The sequence below is a fragment of the Trichechus manatus genome, unplaced genomic scaffold (genome assembly GCF_000243295.1).
Source record: "Trichechus manatus latirostris isolate Lorelei unplaced genomic scaffold, TriManLat1.0 scaffold00030, whole genome shotgun sequence".
In the NCBI taxonomy this organism is placed as follows: Eukaryota; Metazoa; Chordata; class Mammalia; order Sirenia; family Trichechidae; genus Trichechus; species Trichechus manatus.
Genome location: NW_004443966.1, coordinates 9,784,798 through 9,805,208, shown reverse-complemented (window position 1 = coordinate 9,805,208; position 20,411 = coordinate 9,784,798). Strand labels below are relative to the sequence as shown.

Here is a 20,411-nt window from a genome sequence, read left to right as displayed (position 1 = left end):
CCGGTGGAGGGCCATCGGTTTGGCAAACATTTACTGAGTGTCCACTGATTGCGAGAAACGCGGGCGAGTCAAAATTTCACCTACCCTTTGTTGAGTGCCTACTAAGGAGCTGGGCCTGTGGGCGCCACACGTGGGCGGTGGCGGGGCCCAGCCCTCGGTGCCTGCCCTGGGGGCCAACCAAGGATATCGCTGGCGTTCCTCAGACCCTTCCTCGGGGCCGCACCGCCCCCCTTCCCCCTTCTCTCCCCTTCCAGGGCCCGTCCCTGGGTGGGAGTGCTGCCTGGAGACCCCAGCTAAGGCCATGCTTGGGAATGCTAGGACCCAATCCGTCTGATTACCCCCCTCCCAGCACCCACAGGCCTGTCCGTCCGTCCGTTCCTCCCTCTCTCCCTCCCTCCCTCACTACGAACCTGCTCCAGGTCCCTTGTGCCGGGGAGAGGCAGTTTAGGGACCTAGGCTCTGGTTTGGGGGTCAGACTGGATTTCTGGAACTGTTAAACATGTGTTCAGCTGTCTGATAGGGAAAATATGCCTCCCTCAAGAGACTAAAAATTGAGATCATCCATGTTAAGCCTTTAGCAGAATGAGTATTGAGTACATGACAGCTTGGTTGTGGCTGGTCCTGGAGGGGTAGGGGAGTGGTGGACAGTGGGAGGTGGCACCAGGCTGCTCTTGCTCACCGTTTTGGGCAGGGTCTTCCTGGACGTGTGGCAGGATTTTAATCTGGAGCACTCTCACTGTGTGCTGCTGTAAAGGGCCTCTGCTCCCACCTCTTAGCCACCCCCACCCCGTCAGAGGGAGCTGCTCTCACACCACCACGGCAATGTCTTCCACTCCGTGGCTTCTCCCTCACAAAGGCCCTGGAGGTAGTGGAGGGCCAGTACCTGCCTTCCAAGAGCTCACACCTAGTGGGGGACCCTGGGTGGGGAAAGAGGAAGTTAAGTGCCTATCTTGGGGGCTGGGAGGAAGGGCAACCACTGAATCACACCCCACCCCCACCCCCAAGCAGAAACTCTCCATTCCAATTCTGCCCCAAGGGAGGCTGCGAGGATCCCACAAGGTAGCAAGCAGGTCTCTCACCAATACTATCTCCTCCCCTTTCTTCTCCCAAATTCCACCTCATATGGGCGTCAGAATCAGGAAGCTGAAACTTCCAGGAGCCTGATGTGGTCCACTGAAAGGGAAATAACCCACCACCAAGAGAAGGGTTGAGGTTTCATTTCCTCCCTGGCACTACAGGGCCCGCCATTCAGGGACCAGCTCTCCTTGGCACACAGGGCCTCCACCACATTCTACTGTGCAGGACCGCCTCCCCCGTGACCTTGACTTCTCGACTTCTGGATCACACAGCCTATTGACCGCCCCTCTGTCTTCACCCCCATCACCCAGAAGACTGCTGTGTCCTCTAATGGGTCTCCTTTGTTCCCTTTCCCCCATACAAGGCTCATTCTCTACCCAGCAGCACAAACCATCATCAAGCCATCTGCATAAAACCCTCCAGTGGTTTCCCATTGCACTTAGAATAAAACCTACTCTCCCTGCCTGTCTGCAAGGCTCTAACTGACCCAGCCCAGCCTCCATCTCCCATCTCATCTCTTCGCCTCTCCCCCTGGTGCACCAGGCTCCAGCCACAGTGACCTTCCAGTTCTTCAAACCAACAAGCTTTTTCCTGCCTCAGGGCCTTTCCTCTACCTCTTCCCTGACTCTTCACCTGGTGGGCGCCTCCTCCAAGTCTCAGCCTAATACCTCCTCCAAGAGGCCTTCCTTCCTGACCACCCTATCATATCACTCAGTCTATGTACTCACTACACTCTTTAATTACTGTTTAGTATGTGTCTCCCTTACTTTCCCGCACGTTTCCCCAGACTCTGAGCGCCATCAGGCCAGGGACCTGGTCTGTGTGTCAGGGGTTGCCTCCGTGGTGCTCAGCATGTAGAAGGCACTCAACAGCCATGGAGGAGAGGGGGCAGGAAGGGAGCAGGGGTTGCTGAAGGGTTGCAGGAAAGCCTGCAGGGGGATAACGACAGGAATCTCCCATGGGCCTTCAGGTGAGACACCTGTCTCTTGACTCCTCCCACCCCCTCCAGAGAGCCGGAGCACACTGGGCCTGCCGTGCAGACGTGGAGTCCACAGCTTGCAGAGGACGAAGGCAACGATAGAGCGGGCCCCGGGAGGAAGGCTGGGTGTGAAAATGCCCCTCCCGACACGCCCCCGCCCTGCTTGCTGGGCGGCGCCCCCAAGCAGGCGCCCAGGTTGGCTCGGCCGCGGCTCCCCACCATGGCCCGGGCCCTCGCCCTCCGCCGCCGGCACACAAAGCCCCCTTTCACTGGCAGGCCTTCTGCTGGGCGGCGGAGGCTGCTCAGGCGGTTTGGTTACCCCTGGTAAGAAAACAAACAGCCCCGGGCCACCGGCCGGCGGGCGCCGCTGCGCACAGAGGCGCGATTCTTCTCTCGCAGGCAGGCAGGCTGGGGGGCGGCACGGGGCCACCCACCTGGGGCTTCACCTGTGTAACCCTTGGACAACCCCTTGAGCCTCAGTGTCCTTGTCTGTAGAATGGAGGAGCGTTGTCGCGTGGATTAAAAGAGGCCACGCTGGCGAAGAGTTCTGCATGGAGCCGAGAACACAGTATTAGCTATCAGTGTTTCATTGAATTACACAAATTTGCTGTTTTTTTAAATCCAGATCGGTGCGGTGGCCTATTGGCAATCACATATGGATCATTCTAATATAGTTACTGATTCAGCTTTGAAACAACAAAATTCTACCATTCTTCTTTCACTATCCTAAAATTGCAAGGTTAGCTAAAAACTGTTTCAACTACTAACTGTGACCAGGATTTTCCCTGATTTTCTCAATACTGGCAACTAGGAAAAAAAAATAAGAACTGGAAGCAGTGGTTGATGTAAATCAACTATCCTGTTCATTGAAACGGCCTCATAGTTCTTACTGATTCCCTTGTTTAATAAGTATATTTTATAAATTTGAAATACTTGAAATAATAAAATAAGTTTACAGTAAACCAAAAAAACCCGTGGCCGTCGAGTCCATTCCGACTCATAGCGACCCTGTAGTATACGGGTAGTCTCCCCACGGCCGCCTCATCCACGGTTTTCCTTTCAGTGGCTTCAGATACCGTGGTCAACCGTGGTCTGGGCTCGGCTGACCTGAACATGTACAGACTTTTCTTCTCATCATTATTTCCTGAACAACAAAGTATAACAACTATTTACACAGCACTTACATTGTATTAGGTATTGTAAGTAATCTAGAGACGATTTCAACTATAGGGAAGATGTGCATAGGTTATATGCAAATACTGTGTCATTTTATATAAGGGACTTGAGCATCCTTGGATTTTGGTATCTGCGAGGGTCCTAGAACCAATTCCCCGAAGATACAGAGGGATGACTGTATACTAATATTTTGTTCTGAATATTGGATTTCAGTGTAAGATGTTGTCTAAAAAAATAGTTCTGCTACTAAAACATTTTAAATTACTAAGCTAGTCTAAACCCTTCATCTTATAGATGAGGAAACTGAGGTGTGAGGAAGAGAAGTGGGTTGTTGAAGGCACCTCAGACAAGCATGTCCTGCCTGAGCTCTGAGAGCAAAGCTTGGCTCAGGGCAGAATGGCAACCTGCTCCCCAGGGGGCAGGCAGGCTCCAGACCCAGGGCTCCAGCCAGCAGTGTCACTCCTAGGGCCCCAGGGCCACCTGTCCCATGCCCAGATATAAGACAGCTTCAGACAACACAACCCAGAGCTGGCCAGGGGGAGCAGGCAGAGGCCACCCCAGCCACCTTGCATCCAAAGTAGCACAACTTTCCAGGGAGATTTTTCTGGTAATAACAAGGAATACCCCTCAGAGTGAGATGTCAGCTGACCAGCGAGTCGGCTCCTCTGGTGTGCCCAGCACTGGGGTTCAAGGAACAGAAACTCAGGTACCTTCAAGTAACGGGTTTATCGTGAAGAGAGCTGTGGGACCAAGGACTGAGGACAACAGGAAAGCCAGGCCAGAGGCCAGGAGGGGCCACAGCTCCAGGCCTTGAGCTTAGGACTGGAGGTGCCCCCGATTCACAGTCTAGTCCTGGTTGCTGTCTGTGGCTTCTCAGTAAGTGGAGATTTTAGTCTCTGTCACTGATGGCCTCCAGCTACTCACTGAAGCTGCTTTTGTGTTCCAGCTACTGCTCCTACTATCCAGGTGGGCAACCCATTGTGTATTCTGGGGAGAGAATACCTCACAGGCGTCAGAGTAACTCAAATGCCTACAAGGTCAGGTGGGTAACAAAATGGGACTTGTCCTTAACAGGCTGACTGTATGGATTCTGGTATTTAAGACAAAAACTTAGTTAGTGTCTAGGTTCCTCTTGTCCATCCTGTCTGGGTTGTGTGGGATACAGTGGGGCGGACTGAGTCAAGCAGACTGGTTCAAGTTTTACTTGGGTGGGACCTTGGGAAAGCTGCTTGAGATCTCTGAGCTGCAGTCTCTTTAGGTAGAAAATAATGCCCCTGGAAGGGCCATGGTGATGGGGTTGGCAGTGGTTGCTGTCGAGTCCATGCTGACTCACGGTGACCCTGTGTATACACGGTAGAACTGCTCCATAGGGTTTCCAAGGCTGTAACCTTTTGGAAGCAGAGCGCCAGGGTGTCTTCTGAGGCGTCTCTGGTTGGGTTTGAACCGCCAACTTTTCTGTTAGCAGTCAAGCACTTAACAATTTGCACCAACCAGCGACCTTGGTGATGGGGTACCTGTACTTGTCACTGAGTCGATTCCAACTCATAGCGACCCTATGGGACAGAGTAAAACTGCCCCATAGGGTTTCCAAGGCTGTAAATCTTTACAGAAGCAAACTGCCACATCTTTCTCCCCTGGAGCAGCTGGTGGGTTCCAACTACCAGCCTCTCAATTTGCAGCCAAGCGCTTAACCACTGCACCACCAGGACTCCTTGGTGATGGGGTAGCCCTGAGCACAGTGGCTGGCTCAGAGTAGGTGTTTAACAAATGGCAGCTCTTACTAGTTAATAAAATAGGCCCTGGGGTGGGAGGGCTGCCAGGTGCCTCATCATTTTTCCTGGTGAGGCTGCCCATGTTCCCGAGGGGAGACCTGCTGGTTTCGCCCCGGTGGTGGTCGCTGCTGCTGCTCATAACGGAAGAGGAAGCAGAGAGCTCCGAAGCTTGGAGGGGCAGTCATTTGGAAACAGCGGTCACATCTCTTTAGGGAAAGGTGCTATATCAGATTGGACAGGGTTTTTCTGGCCTCAGACAAAGTGCATCCTATGGAGACCAAGCAGCCAACTTCCTCTGTGCAGCCGGCTTCCTGCAGCCTTAGTGAGGGGGCTTTCTCCCCCACAGGTCTGGGGTCATAGCCGGGGACATTTCCACAACAGGCAAGGGTCAAAGGGGAGGAGGCCTGTCTGGGGCTATCACCTGGCAGCCTGCAGGCCCCACCTGGGGCAACGAACACCAATCCTGCCAGTACAGCAAGGCCCACTGAACCCCAAATTAGGCCACATTTCTGAAGCTCGGAAAAAAATCCCAAGATCTGGCCCTTAGTGGGCTCACAGGCTCAAACGGCAATAACTGGCTGGAGCTGAGGAGCAGCCCGTTCCCTTAGGCTGCCTCTGGGGGTGGGGAAAGACACCAAGATGAGCAGAAACAGCTACTCCATGACCTGAAGGAGGTCGGCGCCCGCCAGGCTAAACAGGTCATCTTGGGGACAACACTTCATCCAAGGGTGAGCGAGACCAGAGGTTTAAGAGGAAGACAGGCCGTGAAAAAGGAGGGCTCCCACTCCGGGCATGGGGCTGGGCTGGGGAGGGGGCCGGAGGAAGCTTCTGGGAGGATTTACATATGAAGAAGTAGGCCTCAAAGGATGCACTGGATTGTTCTCCCATAATGAAAATAGCTTTATTTTAAATTTCTGATTATAAATACACAGAAATTTCAAGCAGTATCAAATGGCATAAAAAATTAAAAATAATGCAAAATTCCATCCCTAGAGGCAATCACAGTTAACAATTCAATCAACATCCTTCCCATGTAATTTTATATAAATGTGGATCGTACCATACATGCAATTCTATAACCTGCTTTTTTCACTGAAAAATATATAATAGAGATATTTCCTTGTCAATGAATATAGCTATATATCATCTTCAACAGCTGTATAATATCCGATTAATATGGTTGTACCATAATTCGTTTAATCCCTTCCTGATGGACATTTAGATTGATTCCAGTTTTTGTAACTAGACAATACTATGATGCCCATCCTTGGACAGTCATCCTCATGGATTTGGTTTCTAGAAGTGTCTATGGGGATCCTCAGGGAAAGCTCTGAGACTGGTAAATGCCCTATCTCCTTTTACTTCTACTCGCATCCACCACGTTGACGACTAAAACAAAACCCACTGCTGTCGAGTCGATTCTGACTCATAGCGACCCTACAGGACAGAGTAGAACTGCCCCATGGGGTTTCCAAGGCTGTTATCTTTACAGAAGCAGACTGCCACATATTTCTCCAGTGGAGTGGCTGGTGGGGTCAAACCACTGACCTTTCAGTTAGCAGCCGAGCATTTAAGCACTGCGCCACCAGGGCTCCTCTCAAATGCCTGTTTCAGACAGTTATAATTCTGAGACTGAAGACAGGGACGAGGGCTGAGAATGAATGCTGTAGGCACAAAGCCCAGCATTAACAAAGGCTTCTCAGGCTACACAGAAGGGAGGTTAAGACCATATTTGGCATCAGTTTCCATGAGGTGTCAGCCACTGTTTCGAAGGACTGGGAGACAAACAAGGAAAAGTGAGCTGGGGTCCTCTCACGGAGGGCTGTGAATGCCAGGTGGCAGGGTCTGCAGGTGGAGAACAGTCATTCAACAGTTATCTGTTTGGCACCTGTTCTGAGCCCAGATTCCTGCTGGGGGCCATGGAGTGATAAAGACATACACCTCAGAGAGCTTACAGTTTGGTGGAGAGAGCCAACATAAAATCACACAACTGGTATCACGAGACATTGGCAGGTGATGTACACACCATTCTCGGAGTCCAGAAGACAGAGCTGAGGTGTTCGCATCCATTTCTAACACTCAGCTCACGTATGAATCTTAGCCAGTGTCTCCAAAGACAGTTCAGGGGCATGCCAACTGCAGCAAAGGTGTGTCCTTCTCTGCTCCAGGACGGTTCACTGTTAGCATTTCCTCCCTTCTCTTCCTCACCTGCTAGGCCGATGAGTACTGGTGGGGAAAATCCCACGAGCTTGGGGCTTGATGCCCCTTGAAACCCATGGTCTTCAACCCCATGTGGGCCCTGAGCATGCTCAGCACAGGACCCTCCTTCCATCGCCGCCCTCTCTCCCCTCAGTCCACATACTGGCCCAGCTTTGGCAGATCTGTCGTCTTCTCACCTTTGAGATCTGAGCTTCTGCAAAGGCATTCTTTATTTTCTTTAGGGTTCCCAGCTACAGGCGCATTTACAATGAAAATCTTCTGGAAAGAGTTCAGAAGTTACAAACATCTATTTGTAAGCGACACTTCTATTTCTCTCACTTATAACAGCACCGAATACTTATACTGAATACTAGGGTTCCTCCAGCTCACCTCTGTCTCTAGGCTTCATCTTTAGGGCTCTGGAGCCCAGAGAGATTCCTGGGAAAATAACTCAAAGGGAAATGTAGACCTGTCTCCACACCTCTAATTCACCAGACTCAAAATACGTAGACAAAATATCCCTGACAACATTTTAACTGTCAAGCATGAAACAGCTTTTCTGCCTTCCTTCCACCTACGTATTTCTTTCCCGCAGCCTCACAGAGGACCTTCCTCTGATCACAGTAGCTCCCTCCTCCTGGGTTCTGGACTGCATTTTCTCCAGGGCTTCCAGCTGTTTCCTTCGGCACCAACCCCTGCTGAAAACTTGCATTTCTAACAAGTTCCCAGGTGATGCTATTGCTGCTGGTTAGGGACCAATTCTGAGACCCACTAGTAGAGCAGTGGTTCTCAAAATTCATTGTAGGTAAGAATCACCTGGAAATCTTGTTAAACTATAGATTCTGATTCAGTACATCTGGGGTTCAAATCAGAAGAAACTGGTTTGAAGGGCAGATTTTCTCCCAAGAACAGGCTCTGATGGTTACTCCTTTCTTCTCTGAATCTTATTAACACGCTCAAGTCAGCCCAACCTTTAAATAAAACAAAACCCCCTTTTACTGTTGTCTCCCTCAACTCTAACCACTGCCTTCCCTTCCCATTCAGAGAAGCTTCTTAAACAACACAGTCAACACTTGCTGTTCCCACTGCTTCCTCTCCCATCGGCTCCAAAAACAATTTTGCCTCTTGTGTTTTACCTGCGTTGTGAAGGGCTTCCCCGTCTACCCCAACATCCAAGTCAGATTCCTGGTGTCATGCTTGCTACCTCCCCCTCCCACTCAGGCCTCTCATCAAATCAATGACTAGACCCCACTGGTCCCATCTCTACCTCCCAAACCTCTCCCCTCAGCCCTAACCCCATTACTACTGCCCTCCCCAGCTCTCTGGGTGGCTGTGATGAGCCTGGCTACTCTCCCTGCCTCCAGTCTCACACTTTCTGATATTTCTAAATCACAAATGTGACCATGTTATTTTCAGTCCCTTCAGTGGCTTTCCACACTAACAGGGTAACATTCAAAATGCCTCATGAGTTGTATCAGGCACATCGTGATTACCTTCTGCTCATCAATGTCTGTGAGGCACCTCACTGACCTGATTCTGGCCACACCAAGCCACTTCCACTTCCCCAGATGTACCCACCTCACACTGCCAGGCAGACAAGAGAGGTGGAATGGTTCCAGCAGAAGGAGCAAACACATCTTCTCCTTTTCAGACTCACTTCAAGCATCACGTTCTCCACAAATTTCTCCCTCCTGAGTCCCCAGATGGAATGGCTCCCTTTTCTTTTGTGCTGCTGTTATTCCCCATACAGGCTTATGGCTCAGTAACCCTGGTCCCCTAGTGGCCTTCTCTGTTTGCACATCTGTAAGCTCTGCCCAGAAATTCACAGGCCCTGAAGACAACGGCTCTGTCACCAGCAGGATGCAGGAGGCTAAGGAGGAAATTCTGAAACCAGAGGAGTATCCATCCCAAGGAAATAATAAAAACAGACTTGCATCAAGACGTTCATTAGATGGAACATAAAGCAAGGAGAAGTTTTTAAAATTAAGTCTCTCTGGAGAAGACAGTTACAATACAGAAAACTAGAATAAACCCTCTGGGGCAAGACTGCAAGTATGAATTCAGGATTTTAAATATCTAACTCTTTGTGTCATCTATCTCCATTTCTCTATATATCTCCTAGCTCTGTGTTCTGGAAATCTAGAAGCAGTAACACCCTACCAGCAATGAGCACGCTCAGCACCCAAATCTTGGTTTCTAAATACCATTCTCCACTAAAAGGAATCAAGACTCCCTGGAGAAATGGCTGATTCCAGGCCTGGGGCAGGCAAGATACAAGTGCTCAAAAAATGATGGGAAAGATGGTGACTTAGACTGATGCACTACAATATCCCCATTTATCAAAGACCTGAGAAGCCAGGTGAAACAGATACAGATGACAACTTTGGAACCTTAAACATCACACGGAAAGATGAAGAATTAGATCGAGTTCCAAGTGGAAAGAGAGACAGAAAGAAAACAGCTGATGCAGAGACACAGACTCTCAGTGTCTTGCCACCTGGCCTGGCACAGCGTGGCTATCTTGGGACAAAGCGGGCCGCATTCCTGGGTGAGGAGCACAGGAAGACAACTATACAGAACTCACAACACGAGAAAAAGATACTGTGTAAACAAACCTGGAATGAAACAAGGTGAGCAGGATACAAGCCAGGCTAAAAAGGTAAAGTGAAGGAAGACAGGGGAGAGCTCCAGAGATCCTACTGACCATGGAGAAGGGAGGGAGCTAGGAACTGAGGAAAGGGGCTGTTCATCAGTGGCAGAGCCTGGTTATTTGGCCAGGAAACCCACTGGATAGTAAAACCACAGAGTAGCAACTAGAGGACCCCCAGTGGCCAGCCTCCGTGTCTGTCCCCCCATATTTAAATGGGCCAGACCGCAGTCACCTGGGGTGGCCAGGCAGGAAAGACCTCTGCACCTGTGACCAGCAGGGACAAGCCCATGCCCATTGTCCGGAGACTGGTGGGAGCGCGCCTGTAGTCCGGCGACCTGTGGGAGCATGCCTACTTCCTGGTGACTGGTGGGAGCATGCCTGCAATCTGGCAACTAGCAGAACATCTGCTACCTAGCAACTGGCAGGAGCACCTGTCCGATCTGGCAACCAGCAAGAGCACACCTGCAGCCTAGTTACCATTGCGAGCACACCTGCAGCCTGGTGACCAGCGGGAATGTGCCCACTGCACAGTGAACAGTAGGAGTGCCCCAGTGTCCACTGCCCAGTGATCAGTGCGATCCTCCCAAGCCTGCACAGTAACCAAAAATGCACCCAGTACCACTGCCCAGTAACCAACAGGTATGCCCCACGCTGTAGCCCAGCAACTAGCAGATGCACCCCTGTGCACTCTTCCAACAACCACCTGGCATGGCTTGGCAGGCATATCCCATCACCAGTGTCTGCCAGGTGCATCCCAGCAGATTCCAACAACAAGCAGGCATTCCCTGTGTCAATACCCAATGACCAACTGGCTGCAGTGACACCCATCCTATGCCCAGTGAGTTCCTGCAGGCCAAGCCCACATACACTGAGACCCCTTGATCTCCCACCATCTACTGAGACACCAGTTCATGCCCGCAGGAAGGGCCTACCCCATCCATTTAGGTAGCACTGCTTCCTTACGGCTATGAAGACGACCTGTCCTGTTCTCCAGTGGATGCACTAATTGCTAGCACCAACCTCAAAGGACCCCACAGTCCCACAAGGGCTGTGGAGGGATCCAGACCACCCATCACTTGTCACCACAAAACAAAGAACCAAGATGAAGCAAACAAACATACAATCAAATAAAATAACACCTTAATGCCTCAAAGACAGTAGACAATATTAAATCATATAAAGATATAGGACAAGATGGCTCAAGCAAGTGACCAAAATAAAGGGGCAGAAAATTTTCCTGAGGAATAAATGGCAATAGAACTATAAGATAAGGAATTCAAAAGACTTACATATAGGATCCTCAAAGAGGTCTAGAAAATTTCAGGAAAACAATACAAGAACAAAATGACAAAATAAACAAACAATTAGAAATTATATGAATGCAGCAACTAGAAATCCAGAAGCTTAACAATAAAATATCAGAAACAGATAACACAGTGGAAGGTCACAGCAGTAGAACTGAATCAATGGAAGAAAGGATCAGCAAAATAGAGGACAAATTCCCTCAGTACTAATATATTTGAGGAACAATCAGAAAAAATGAATAAAGAAAAATGAAGAAAGCCTAAGAGTTATGTGGAACACTATCAAGAGGAACAATCTATGCATGATTGGAATTCCAGAACAGGAGACAAGAAAAAGCATGGAGAGACTTTTCAAAGAATTGCTGGCATAAAACTTCCCTGCTATCATGAAAGACGAGAAGGTTTACATCCAAAAAGCTCAGCAAACCCCAATGCAGCACAGACCCCAAAACAAAGTCACCAAGACATATCATAATCAAACTTTCCAAAACCAAACACAAAGAAAGAATTCTTGAGAGCAGCTTGTGAAAAACGAAATATCACATACAAAGGGACACCAATAAAACTAAACTCTGACTTCTCTGCAGAAACCATGCAGGCAAGGAGGCAATAGGATGACATATATAAAACCCTGAAAGAAAAGAAATGCCAACCAAGAATCATATATCCAGGAAAATAGTCTCTCAAATATGATGGCAAAATTAGGACATTCCCAGGTAAACAGAAATTAAAGGAATTTGTAAAAACCAGACCAACCTTACAAGAAATATTAAAGGGAGTCCTTCGGACAGAGAACCAACAACATCAGATAACAACCTGAGAACAAGACACAAGATAACATCACCCAGATACCAACCCAGACAAAGAACTCTCAAAATTAAAATACTGCCAATAACGCTGAAAACAGGGAACTAGAGATGTCAATCTGAAATCGACCACAAATGGTGTAGTTATAGAACTTCCATATGGAGAGGAAGTCAAGGCAGTGTCAAAAAATAACAGACTGTTTTAAACATAGGATGATAAAGGTAAACCTTACAGTAACCACAAAGAAAATGAACAAACCTACCAACCAAAATAAAGAAAAAGAAAAGCAAAAAGACCCAGTAAACACAAAATCAACAAGAATGAAGGAAATGAAAAGACAATCCATGAACAAAAAGAACTCAACACAGAAAATTAAGTGGAACAAAGAAACCTTCAACACCACAAAAAAAAGCATAACAAAATGATAGTAGTAAATTCGTATCTATTGATAATCACACTGAATGCAAATGGTTTAAACACACCACTCAAGAGACAGAGAGCAGCAGAACGGATTAAAAAAAAAAAATGACCCATCAATATGTCGCCTACAAGAGACACATCTTAAACACAAAGACATAAACAGGTTAAAAATCAAAGGATGGAAAAAATATATATCAAGCAAACGATAACCAAAAAAGAACAGGAGTGGCAATGTTAATCTGATCAAACAGACTTTAAATCAAACTCCATCATAAGAGACAAAAAAGGACATTATATAACAGTTAAGGGATCAATCCACCAAGAGAATATCACCATAATAAATATTTACACACCCCATGACAGAGCTCCAAAATATATAAAACACTAACAGAACTGAAAAGAAAAATAGACCATTCTACAATAATAGTAGAAGACCACTTCCAATGATGGACAGAACAACTAGAAAGAAATTCAACAAAGACACAGAAAATCTAAGCAACACAACCAACCTGACCTCACAGACATATACAAAGCCACTCCACCCAACAGCAGCACAGTACACATTCTTCTCCAGTGCACATGGATCATTCTCTAGAACAAACCATTTCTAGGTCACAAAGCAAGCCTCAATAAATTAAAAAATATCGAACTAATACAAAGCACCTGCTCAGATCACAATGTTATAAAATTAGAAATCAATAACAGGAAGAACAAGGAAAAAAAATCAAATACTTGGAAACTGAACACCATGCTTAAAAACCACTGAGTAACGGAAGAAATTAAAAATTAAATTAAAAAATTCCAAGAATGAAAACACAACATACCAAAACCTTTGGAACACAACAAAAGCAGTACTCAGAGGTCAATTTATAGCAATAAACGCACACATCACAAAAGAAGGGCCAAAATCAATACCTTAACCCTACAATTCAAACAAACATAAAAAGAGCAGCAAAAGAAGCCCACAGCTGCAGAAGAAAGGAACTAATAAAGATTAGAGCAAAAATAAATGAAATAGCAAAAAGAAAAATAATCAACAAGACTAAAAGCTGGTTCTTTGAAAGGATAAATAAAATTGACAAAACCCTGGCTGAATTGACTAAAGAAAAAAAGGAGAAGACGCAAGTAACTCAAATAAGAAATGAGATGGATGACACTACAACAGAAACAACAGAAATAAAAAGGATCATAACAGAATACTGCAAAAAATTATACTCCAACAAACTGTAAACCTAGAGGAAATGGACAAATTCCTAGAAACACACTACCTACCTAAAAATCTGAACAGACCCCTAACAAAAGAAGAAATTAAAGCAGTCATAAAAAAACTACCAACCAAAAACAGAGCCCTGGCCCAGATGTTTTCACTGGAGAACTCTACCAAACATTCAGAGAAGAGTTGATACTAATACTACTCAAACTATTCCAAAACATAAAAAAGGAAGGACTACCCCCTATTTCACTTTATGAAGCCAGCATAACCCTGATACCAAAGCCAGGCAAAGATACCACTAAAAAAGAAAACTGTAGACCAATATCCCTCATGAACACTGACACAAAAATTCTCAAAAAGATTCTAGCCAACAGAATCCAACAGCATATCAAAACAATAATACATCAGGACCAAGTGGGATTCATACTAGGTATGCAAGGATGGTTCAACATTAGAAAATCAATCAACATAATCCACCATATAAATAAAACAAAGGAAAAGAATCATATGATTATCTCAATCAATGCAGAAAAGGCATTTGATAAAGTCGAGCACCCATTCCTGATAAAAACTCACACCAAAATAGGAATAGAAGGAAAATTCGTCAACATAACAAAAGGCATATACACAGAACTAACAGCAAACACTATTTTCAATGGAGAGAGAATGAAGGCATTCGTCCTGAGAATGGGAACCAGAAAAGGATGATCTTTATCACCACAATGTACTGAAATCCTAGCTATGGCAATAAGACAAGAAAGGGAAATAAAAGGCATCCAGATTGGTAAGGAAGAAGCAAAACTATCCCCATCCACAGACGATATGATCCTACACGTAGAAAATCCCAGAGAGTCCACAAGAAACCTACTGGAACTAATAGATTCAGCAAAGTGGCAGGGTACAAAGATCAACATACAAAAATCAGTTGGATTCCTCTATACTAAAAAACAGAACTCCAAAAAGGAAATCAGGAAAACAATATCATTTACAATAGCCCCCTAAAAGATAAAATACTTAAGAATAAATCTAACTAGGGATGTAAAAGACTTATACAAAGAAATCTACAAAACACTACTGCAAGAAACCAAAAGAGACCTTCATAAACGGAAAGACATCCATGTTCGTGGATAGGAAGACTTAACATTGTGAAAATGTTAATACTACCCAAAGCGATCTATAGATACAATGCAATCCCGATCCAAATTTCAACATTCTTTGAGATGGAAAAACTAATCAACTTCGTATGGAAAGGAAAGAACCCCCAGATAAGCAAAGAATTACTGAAAAAGAAGAACGAAGTAGGAGGCATTGCACTACCCAATCTCAGAACCTACTATACAGCCACAGTAGTCAAAACAGCCTGGTACCAGTACAATGACAGACATGTAGACCAATGGAACAGAACTGAGAACCCAGAAGTAAATCCATCCACCTATGGACACCTGATCTTTGACAAAGGGTCAAAGTCCATTAAATGGGGGAAGAGATAGTCTCTTCAACAAATGGTGCTGGAAAAACTGGATATCCATTTGCAGAAAAATGAAACAGGATTCATACCTCACACCACACACAAAAAGTAACTCAAAACGGATCAAAGACCTAAATGTAAAACCTAAAACTACAAAGATCATGAAAGAAAATATAGGGACAACGCTAGGGTCCCTAAACTATGGCGTAAATAGAATATCAAGCATAATTAAAGATGTACAAATTCCAGAAGATAAACCAGATGACTTGGACCTCCTAAAAATTAAATACTGATGCTCATCAAAGGACTTTCTCAAGGAGTAAAAAGAGAACCTATAGACTGGGAAAAAATCTTTGGCAATGACATATCTGATAAAGGTCTAATCTCTAAAATATATAGAAAATTTCAACAACTCAACAATAAAAAGACAAGCAACCCAATCACAAAATGGGCAAAGAACATGAACAGACACTTCAGCAAAGAAGACATTCAGGCGGCCAACAAATACATGAAAAGATGCTTGCGATCATTAGCCATTAGAGACATGCAAATCAGAATCACGATGAGATACCATCTCAGTCCTGCAAGAATGGCACCGATTGAACAAACAAAAGACAATAAATGCTGGTGAGGTTGTGGGGAGACTGGAACTCTCATACACTGCTGGTGTGAATGTAAAATGGTACAACCACTAAGGAAAATGATATGGTGCTTCCCTTAAAAAGCTAGAAACAGAAATACCATATGACCCAGCAGTCCCACTCCTAGGAATATATCCTAGAGAAATAAGACCTGTCACATGAACAGACACATGCACACCCATGTTCACTGCAGCATTATTCACAATAGCGAAAAGATGGATGAAAAACAACCTAAGTTCTCATCAACGATGAATGGATAAACAAACTATGGTATATACACATGATGGAATACTATGCAACGATAAAGAACAATGATGAATCGGTGAAACATCTCACAACATGGATGAACCTAGAGGGCATTATGCTGAGTGAAATAAGTCAATCACAAAAGGACAAATATTGTATGATACCACTATCATAAAAACTCAAGAAAAGGATTATATGTAGAAAGAAACAATCTTTGAGGGTTACCTGGGAGGGGACAGGAGGGGCGGGGAGGGGAAACCACTAACTAGATAGTAGACATGTGTTAACTTTGTTGAACGGAAAGACAACACACAATATGGGGGAAATCAGCACAACCTGACTAAGGCAAAGGAAGCCACTGAGAGACAGAAAAACCAGATGAAGGGAAATGGGGAAGCCGGAGTGGGGGGACTGCTGACACATCACAGGGATTACAACCAATGTCACGAAACAATTTGTGTATAAATTTTTTGAATGGGAAACTAATATGCTCTGTAAACTTTCACCTACAGCACAACAAAATGTTTTTAAAAAAAAATGATGGAGACATGTTAAAAAGACACAGTAGAAGTCTAGGACAGTTTGAGAATCAAAATAAATCAAAGCAATGGATTGTAACTTTGAGTAAAATACAAATCTATGCATCCACTCTGATAAACAAGTGGATTAAAAAATGGGGAGAAGGAACACTTTTCTTTAGAAGCTGACTGCCAACCAGTACATGCAGAAGGAATTATGGAGTTAGAAAATCGTATTGGTCAATCACCAATAGTAGTAACTGATTCAGGCAAGAATCATCAATTGATGCTACAACTAGTGGATGAAAATCTGTTGAGGAACAGATATTTAAAGGATCTCAAAGTATCTCCCCACAAATTATTTGTAGGGGAAAATAGTAAATTTACAGTGGTGAAATCTGGCAGACATCAACTTAACCGAGAGATCAGAGTTAACATCACCATTAATGGGATCAACTGACTGACATCCTTTACCGAATTAAGATGTACCCAGGACACATCACTTCTGTGATATTCCTGCCAACAACGCAAAATCCTAATCGAATCATGTGAAAACAATCAGGCAAACCCAAACTGAAGAACATTCTACAAAATAACTGGCCTGTGTTCTTCAAAAATGTCAAGGTGATGGAAGACAAAGCAAGGTTGAAGAACTCTTCCAGATTAAAGATGACTAAAGAGACAACTAAATGTAAAACGTGATCTTGTACCAAGAAAAATAAATAACTATAAAGGACTTTATTGGGACAACCGACAAAATTTAAATATGGACCAAGGATTAGATAACAGTATTATAAAAACCAAAACCAAACCCATTGTCATCGAGTCGATTCCAACTCATAGCGACCCTCTAAGAGAGTAGAACTGCCCCACAGAGTTTCCATGGAGCACCTGGTAGATTCAAACTGCTGACGTTTTGGTTAGCAGCCATAGCTAACCACTATGCCACCAGGGCAATGCTACATTTCCTGACTTTGCTAGCATGCTCCTTTTTGGGAACAGACAGTAAAGCTTCACTGAACTGCAAAAGGTTTAGCAGCTCCTGGATTATCCTATCTGGAGGCAGATTCTGTGAAGATATATAACTGTACTTATGGTGATAAGGTATAAGAGAATGTCCTTGTCTTTAAAGAAATGCATTTTGAGGTTTCTGAGATAAAGGGGCACAATGTCTGCATGTTACTTTCAAATGATTCAGAAAATACAATATGCAAATAAAGAGAAAACAAACAGTAAAATACCAACACTTGGTAAATCTAGGTAAAGAATATATGGGCGTTCTTTGTGATATTCCTGCAACTTTTCTATAAGTTTGAAATTATTAAAATTACAAAAATTTATAGAATTACAAAAATATCAAGAATCCAACAACAAGGGATGAGTCAGAATTATGGTACAGTCACTCTAAGGAAGCCTTATATTATATAGCCTTACAAGTAAGGTTTGTGAAGAGAGATAACACTATAGAAAAACGCTTATAATATATACAATGTTGAATGATCAAAGCAGGGTACAAAATATTTTGTGTATATCATCACAACTATGTAAAAACAAGCATATAAAAGAGATTGGAAGGATAAAATCAAAGACGATAATAAGATATTGGGGAGGCATGGAAGAGACTGAGTGGCTTTTTCCAAATAACTCAACCTGTTAAAAAAAATACTTGGCAGCATTGGCTCATCCCTGGTGTCAGGACAGTGATCTGGATATAAGGACTGTTTCCTGCATTCACCGGCCTTGGGCTGCCCCTCCCCAAACCTTAACCACCCACCAACGAGAACTGATAGAACAGGTCCTGGAGCCCGCTCGGGCAGAGGCATCTCCGCAGTGGTGGGTTTTGTTGCTGCTGAGCCTGGTGGTGGGGCTGGAGTGACAAGATTCCCCCGGAAGGCAGTCACCAGGTCCGACCCACTGAAGAGGCTCAAAGTCCACTCCCACCAATGCAGCTCAAGCAGTTGTGGAACACAGCTGAGGGGGGAGCCGAGCAGTGGCTGATCTGAGACGTGGGCTTCTCCTCGCCAGATCAGCTCAGACACAGCTCTGGTGCCCTCAGCAGGAGCTCTGGCTAGCATGCTGTCTTTTGGGCACCAACAGTAATGCTTCTTAGAAGTGTAGAAGGTTTAGGGGACCCTGGATTACCTTATCTGGAGGCAGAGTGCCCAGCTGTTGTGTCTACGGGGATAACACATAAGTCCTTATCAGTCCTTTACACCTTAACATGAACAAGTCTACTGAGGACATGTTCGATGGGTGGCAAAAGAGGTCCAGAACACAAGACTTTGCTATCAGAGGCAAGACTCAGCCCCAGGCTGCATCGGAAGTCGGGGTAGGGATAAAAACAGGTCTGCCTCCCTTGCAGAATAGGTTTTGTCCTTCTTGTTATAAGAGACATCTTTACGACTCCTTCCCTAAAGGAGTAGGAATAAGAATTAAAAAGAGTAAGAGACCCTCAGAACAGGCAGCTGAGGCAGGCAGAGAAAAGAAACCCCAGTTCCGTAGGGAAGCAGCAGCACAAACTTGTCAACGCCTGTGGAGAGAAACTTACTATACCTGGGAACTTCTTGGCTAGGACTATTCCAGACTTGCTTCCTAACTGCTCCCCAGCCGGAAGCAAAAAGCACCACCATTCTGAGTCATGTGACCTGATTTGAAAATATTTTATTACATAATCTTTTCATGGCACCATCAGGAGTAACAGAAAACGTTATTCCCAGTTCCTAAACCACACCCTGAAAAATATACATTTGTATTTATATATTTATATCAATTCCCCACTCCTATCCCATAATTCCACCACCTATTGTAGGTCTTTGCTTAAAGCAGGAAACTATTCTCTTAGGTAAGAAAATATATATGGAAGCTACATAAAATACAGTTAGAGTGACTGGGGATAGCCTGGTTGTAGGAGCAGAGAGGAAGGGCTAAGGCCGGGCTAGGCAGGATGCATCACTGGGTCCTTCAGAAGTGGACAAGGACAGAGTATAAAAAGGCAGCGTCAGGCAGGTGGGCTCTGGTGTCCGTGGTCCATTAAGAGATGGCCTTTGCCTCAGGAAGGAAGGCTTCCCAGTACTTTGCCAGCTGCAAGGAAGCGGGGACAGTAAGCAGGCGCCTCCATCTCGGGACAGAGCTGGAGCCCTGGTGCTCCTCAAGCGCCTCAGCCACCCAAAGGAAGCTGAGGCAGAGCTGAGAAATCACTGGCCTGAGAGTGGGCCCTGGGGCAGACTGGTCAGCCAGCTACACTGCCCTCACCCCCTCCCAGGCTGAAGGGAAGCATCACTTCCTGAGCACCAAGTGCAAGGACAATTTCTGAAGACGGTCTTGGTTCTGCCCCAGAAGTACCCCTGCGGAGGCCACAGCTCTGCCCAGCTCAGTTAGCTCCTCACAGTGGGGGCAACTGTTCACACACTGATTGAAGCCTAGATCTCAAGAAGGTTAGCTGGTACCATGGGGTGGCCACTCAAAGAATGAGGGGTTACAGAGAGGAGAGAGACAAGGTTTGCCCTCAAAAACTAACTCATCGTAGGATTAGGGCAGCAGAGCTGGGTCTTCCTGCTTAGCAAAAGACCCTCATGGATGCTCCATCTTAGAGCAACGGGGCCTACCTTCAATTACTGACAATAGCAGGGCCTTGCCCCTCAGATGCAGAACCAGCCCACCCTATCACCACAGTCCCAAGCAGGCAGCTGGCCTCTGGAGCAGGCAGCAGAGGACAAAGGTCATGCACACTCACATACCTGCTGCTGTGAATACAGGAGTGTCTCCAGGTACTTGATCACATGGTCTTTGAAGTCCTTGGATTTCTCTTTCTATAGGAGATAGGATTCTACACTGATCTGGTGTTTATTGCTGACCAAAGCCAAACACGGCCTCAGAAAGTAGAGCTAGCAGGTGGAACAGTTTCAACTTCCAGCCAAACAGCCTCTGCCAAGGCGGGGGTG

At 45.6% G+C, this 20,411-nt stretch overlaps 1 protein-coding gene across 3 annotated transcripts in view; it reads right to left on the bottom strand.

Annotated features, from left to right (window-relative positions):
- Nucleotides 1–5,890: 5,890 nt before the first annotated feature.
- The window catches only part of SNX1 (sorting nexin 1), a 48,165-nt gene continuing 33,644 nt past the window's right edge, over nucleotides 5,891–20,411 (bottom strand). The window contains exons 14-15 of one of the 3 annotated variants that reach the window (XM_023729712.1): nucleotides 20,208–20,279; nucleotides 5,891–7,482 (exon numbers count right to left, since the gene is read on the bottom strand). In XM_023729712.1, the coding sequence (XP_023585480.1) occupies nucleotides 7,354–7,482; nucleotides 20,208–20,279 (201 nt within the window). In that variant the 3' untranslated portion in view covers nucleotides 5,891–7,353. Of the gene's footprint in view, nucleotides 7,483–19,114; nucleotides 19,552–20,207; nucleotides 20,280–20,411 lie in introns of those variants that run through there. The other 2 variants (XM_023729713.1, XM_004374650.2) reach the window with 2 other exon arrangements.